At 36.6% G+C, this 6,383-nt stretch overlaps 1 protein-coding gene across 1 annotated transcript; it reads right to left on the minus strand.

Moving 5' to 3' along the window:
* Positions 1–4,799: 4,799 nt before the first annotated feature.
* Positions 4,800–5,787, minus strand: LOC103672251 (olfactory receptor 4C11-like). Its single transcript, XM_008700918.2, has one exon. It carries the CDS (start codon positions 5,785–5,787, stop codon positions 4,858–4,860), a length of 930 nt encoding a protein of 309 aa, XP_008699140.2. The 3' UTR covers positions 4,800–4,857.
* Between the last annotated feature and the right edge of the window lie 596 nt (positions 5,788–6,383).

The raw sequence follows: 6,383 nt of genomic DNA on the forward strand, positions 1-6,383 counted from the left end.
CACAACATGTGTACTCCTATGTCCCCATCATCTAATTAACCCATCCTTCTATGCACCTCTCCTCTGGTAACCATTAGTTTGTTCTATAAGGTTTAGAGTCTGTTTCTATGTTTGCCCCTATCTCATTTTGTCCCTATACTCATTTGTTTTGTTTCTAAATTCCACATGAGTGAAACTACCATATGGTAGTTTTCATTCTCGAACTGACTTGTTTCGTTTAGCATAATACACTCTAGCTCCACCCTTGTCATTGCAAATGGCAAGATCTCATTCTTTTTGAGGGCTGAGTAATAGTGCATTATAGATATATATACCCCACACCTTTATCCATTCATCATTCAATGGACACTTGGGCTGTTTCCATAATTTGGCTATTGTAGGTACTGCTGATACAAATATTGTGGGTCATGTATCCCTTTGAATAAGGATTTTTGTACTTTCTGAAATCAATGAATTTTAAAAGTCCACAATATAACCCATGCCATGCACTATTCAAGGCATGGCTGCTAATATGCTTTGTTCGCTATGAACATCAAAATTTTATTGGCAATTCTAACTTGTGAATAGACACTACTCTTTTACTAGAAAAGCACAAACAGAAAAAGAAAGTGGCTTCCTAATGCAAAAGTAGGTTCTCTCTAACTCCATTAACTAGAGACAAGTATCCTGGGTATTTCTGAATGCCTCTGATACTTTCTTTTATTCCATTGATACAACCCAAGAGTAAATAAAATTATATACATTTTTCCCTCCAAATCAGGTTCTACCTTTCTGTACTTCGATCTCAGAAAATATGTTGAATATATATATGGTGTATTTAAATTCTTATTCAATTTTGACCCCATACATTATTTTACTTCTTTCCCTCTTAGATTTGTAGAAGTCTCTTGTAGTGCCTATAACCCAATCATACAAATTAGCTGAATATCTCAAGGTCTTTGTAATACTACATAAAAAAAAAAATCCCATACATAATGTCTCACTTATCATAACAGTCAAATGAAACATAAGTAAAATTACTCAAAAAAAATTATGTGTATTTCTCTATATACAGCATTTGGTCTTTGGTTCACTATATGGAGATTTTTCTTTTTTTCTTTTTTTAATTTTTAATTTTTGCTTATTTTTTATCAAGCTCAATTAGCCAACATGTATTACATCATTAGTTTTTTATGTATTGTTCAATGGTTCATTAGTTGCATATAACTCCCAGTGCTCATCAGATCATGTGCCCTCCTTAATGCCCATCACCCAGTTACCCCATCCACCCAACCATCTCCCTTCTGCAACCCTCAGTCTGTTTCCCACAGTCCAGAGTCTCTCATGGTTTGTCTCCCTCTCTGATTTCTTCCCATTCAGGTTTCCTTCCCTTCCCCTGTGGTCCACTGTCCTATTCCTTATATTCCACATATTAGAGAAACCATATGATAATCATCTTTCTCTGATTGACTTATTTCCCTTAGCATAATACCCTCTAGTTCCATCCTTGTCAATGCAAATGGTGGGTATTCATCCTTTCTGATGGCTGAGTAATATTCCATTATTTATATATATCACATCTTCTTTATCCACTTATCTGTTGAAGAGCATCTCAGCTCCTTCCACAGTTAGGCTATTATGGACATTGCTGTTATGAACATTGGGATGCATGATCCCCTTCTTTTCACTATGTCTGTATTTTTGGGGTAAATACCTAGTAGTGCAATTGCTGAGTCGTAGGGTATCTCTTATTTTTAATGTCTTGAGGAACCTCCATACTGTTTTCCAGAGTGGCTGTATCAGCTTGCATTCTCACCAACAGTGTAAGAGGGATTCCCTTTCTCCATATCCTTGTTGACATTTTTGTTCCCTCTCTTGTTCATTTTGGCCATTGTAACTGGTAAAGTGGTATCTCATTGTGGTTTTAATTTGCACTTCCCTGACGGCAAATGATGTGGAGCATTTTTTTTTTTATGTGTCTATTAGCCATTTGTATGTCTTCTTTGGAGAAGTGTCTGTTCATGTCCTCTGCCCATTTCTTGACTGGATTATTTGTTTTTTGGGTGTTGAGTCTGAGAAGTCCTTTATAGATTTTGGATATCAGCACTTTCATTGTTCTGTCATCTAGAAATATCTTTTCCCATTCCTGAGGTTGCCTTTTAGTTGTGTTCACTATTTCCTTTGCTGTGGAGAAGATTTTTATCTTGATGAAGTCTGCAAAGTTCATGTTTGCTTTTATTTCCCTTGCCTTTAGAGACCTGTCTTGAAAGAAGTTGTTGTGGCTGATGTCAAAGAGGTTACTGCCTTTGTTGTCCTCTCTAATTTTAATGGATTCCTGTCTCACATTTAGGTCTTCCATGGATTTTGAGTTTATCTTTGTGTATGGTGAAAGAGAATGGTCCAGTTTCATTCTTTTGCATGTGGCTGTCTAATTTTCCCAGCACTAATTATTGAACAGACTTTCTTTTTTCCATTGAGTATTCTTTCCTGCTTTGTTGAAGATTGACCATAAAGTTGAGGGTACATCTGGGCTCTCTATTCTGTTCCATTGACCTGTGTGTCTGTATTTGTGCCAGTACATTGTTGTCTTAATGCTCACAAGTCATGCAAATGATGAAAATGAAAATATATCGTTTCAAAACTAATTGGATACTGCAAACGCAGTCCTACAAGGCAAGTACATAGCAGTTCAAGCTACTCTCAAGAAATTGGAAAAATCTCCAGTGCACAAGCTACACTTACACCTAAAGGACCTGGAGAAAGAACAGCATATAAAGCCTAAACCAAGCAGGAGAAGAGACATAATAAAGATTACAGCAGAAAACAATAAAATAAAAACCAGAAGAACAGTAGAACAGATCAACAAAACCAGAAACTGGTTCTTTGAAATAATTAATAAGATTGATAAATTAATTATATTTAATGAAATAATGAATGAAAGGGGAGAGATCACAACCAATACCAAGGAAATAGAGTTATTTGTTAGGACATATTATGAGCAACTATATGCCAACAAACTAAGCAATCTGGAAGAAATGGATTCATTCCTGGAAACTTATAAACTACCAAGATTGAAACAAGAAGTGGTAGAACATCTCAACATACCAATAACCAGTAAGGAAATTGAAACAGTAATCAAAAACTTCCCAAAAAACAAGAGTCCAGGGCCAGATGGCTTCTCAGGGGAATTCTTCCAAACATTGAAAGAAACAATAATAACAATTCTACTGAAGCTGTTTCAAAAAAATAGAAATGGAAGGAAAACTTCCAAACTCATTCTATGAGTCCAGCATTACCTTGATCCCAAAACGAGAGAAAGACTTCACCCAAAAGAAGGATTACAGACCAATATCCCTGATGAACATGGATGCCAAAAGCTCACCAAGATACTAGGCAATATGATCCAACAGTACATTAAAAGGATTGTTCACCACAATCAGTTGGGATATATTCCTGGGATGCAAGGGTGGTTCGACATCCAGAAATCAATCAATATGATAGAGCACATTAATAAAAGTAAAGACAAGAACCATATGATCCTCTCAACTGATGCAGAAAAAGCATTTCACAAAATACAGGTTACTTTCTTAATTAAAACTCCTCAAAATATAGGGATAGAAGGAACATACCTCAATACCATAGAAGCCATCTATGAAAAGCCTGTGGCGAATATCATTCTCAATGGAAAAACTGAGAGCTTTTTCCTTAAAGTCAGGAACACGACAGGGATGCCCACACTCACCACTATTTTTCAACATAGTACTAGAAGTCCTAGCCTCAGTACTCAGACAATAAAAAGAAATAATAGACATTCATATTGGCCAAGAAAAAGTCAAACTCTCTCTCTCTCTCTCTCTCTCTGCAGAATGATGTGATATTTTATGTGGAAAACCCAAAAGACTCCACCTCCAAATATTAGAACTCATACAGCAATTCAACAATGTGGCAGGATACAAAATCAATACATAGAAATCAGTTGCGTTTCTATACACTAACAATGTATCTGAAGAAAGAGAAATGAAGGAATTGATCCCATTTACAATTGCACCAAAAACCATAATATACTTAGGAATAAACCTAACCAAAAAGGGAAAGAAATGATCTGTACTCTAGAAACTACAGAACACTTATGAAAGAAATTGAGGAAGACACAAAGGGATGGAAAAGCATTCCATGTTCATGGATTAAAAGATAAACATTGTTAAAATGTCTATGCTGCTCAGAGAAATCTACATATTCAAAGCAATCCTTATAAAAATACCTTCAACAGTTTTCACAGAGCTGGAACAAACAATCCTAAAATTTGTATGGAACAAAGAAAGACCTTGAATTGCAAGGAGAATGTTGAAAAATAGAACCAAAGCTGGGGGCATTGTGGTAACTGATTTCAAGTTTTATTACAAAGCTGGATGATCAAGACTAGTACAGAACTTTTAAGGATAAACTAACGAGATAATGAAAAGAATTTCTTGACACACAAAGTTAGTTCATTTGCTGTGAATGTGTTCAAGAGAAAGCAGGATACCTTATTTGACATTTGCTATAGAAAGAATAACATGTCATAGAGAACAGGCCATTATTTTTTTATGGATGCTCAATGTTTGAACAGTTGTGGTTGTAAAATTTCTTTCTTCTTACCAAACCAGAGTGTGGACTTAGATGTGAGGTGTATTTCATAATCAGCAATGTCAGAATTTAACTCACAGGCAAAGTATGAGCCAGGCTGGCATTGTGAGGGAAGCTACTAGTTTGAGGGCAGAAGTACAGAGAAAAGTAAGGCAATCAGCTGCATTATATTAGAGTGCATGGGACAAGTCATGATATACACTATCATATTTGATATCTGTACAGATTAAGGAATCATCCAAAGCCCTCAATTCATCTTTTGCTTTCTGAGGTGATTTTGATACACCAGAGCTTTCTCATAGCATTTTTCACCTCTGCATTCCTCAGTGTGTAGATGAGTGGGTTGAGAAAAGGGGTCCCAATGGTATAAAATACGGTCACCATCTTATCCATGGGGAAAGTGGTTGGGGGGCGTGTATATATGAACATGCATGGACCAAATAAGACTACAACGATGATATGAGAAGTGCAAGTAGAGAGAGCTTTTTTCTTCCCTTCTCCACTATGGTTTCGCAGGGAATGCAAGATGACAATGTATGAGATCATGAGAATCACAAAACTGCTCGTGCAGATTGCCCCGCTGTTAGTCGCCCATTCTAGGTTGATCAGATAGGTGTCCATGCAAGCAAGTTTCAGCAAGGGCTGCAAATCACAGCAGTAATGATCAATCAGATTGGGTCCACAGAAAGGCAATTTCAAGGCCAGGGCAACCTCGACCATAGAATGGATAAAAGACCCTATCCATGCAATAACAATCAAGATGGTGCAGACCTGCCGTCTCATGATGGTTGGGTAACGTAAGGGCTTACAGATGGCCACATAGCGATCCACAGCCATGAGGATGAGAACAAAGACCTCCATGAAGCCAAAGAAATGTAGTGCGAAGACTTGAGTCATGCACTCATTATAGGATATGATTTTTCTTGCAGAGAGTGAATCCACAATTAGTCTGGGGGCTATGGAAGTTGAAAAGCAAGAATCAGCAAGGGACAAATAAAATAGGAAGAAGTACATGGGGCTCCCAAGTGTCCGGCTGGACTTGATGGTCACAATAATAAGCAAATTCCCTACCATGGTTCCCACATATAAAATTAAGAAGATTACAAATACCATTTTCTTTTTCATAGGATCTTGGGTCAATCCTAGCAGTATGAACTCAGTTACGCTGTGATTTTGCTGCATTATTTCAACGAGAGTGGAGAAAGTGCAGGTTAGAAATAATTAATCTGCAAAGAAAGAAATATTATGAATACTCCGTTTGGAGGTGAACTCCATATGCTTGATTATGGAAGTGCCACTTACCTGTGTGTTATCCCTATACACTGGTTGTTTTCCTCTGAAAAAAGTGGAAATCGTAATATCTAGTCAGCATCTATTCACCTGATTGGTTATGAAAACAATGAAGTAAATCAATAATGAAAGAGTAACTGTTTCTTCAGGCATAATAAATATTAATTTAGGGGATTTGGTATGCTAGGGTATCATTCTGAACTGAATGTCTTTCTTTAGTTCAAGGCAATATCCTCTCAGGTTAGAATGTTGCCAAATGGAGAAAATTCATGCTTGATTTACATAATACCATTTCACACTACTTGAACCTGGTAATTCAGTTATAAACTATCTTCTTGTAAATATTCTGAACATTTAAGGAATGATGTAGAAACTTTAATAGTGTTTCCTTTAATGAAATCTAAGAGAGAAGATGACAGAGGGAGAGAGGACAAGTGAGAAACAAGCAATATTTTAGCAGTGAACATTCATGCAGTTGGTCCAGTCCA

Source organism: Ursus maritimus, unplaced genomic scaffold, assembly GCF_017311325.1.
Source record: "Ursus maritimus isolate PB19 unplaced genomic scaffold, ASM1731132v1 scaffold_23, whole genome shotgun sequence".
Lineage (NCBI taxonomy): Eukaryota > Metazoa > Chordata > Mammalia > Carnivora > Ursidae > Ursus > Ursus maritimus.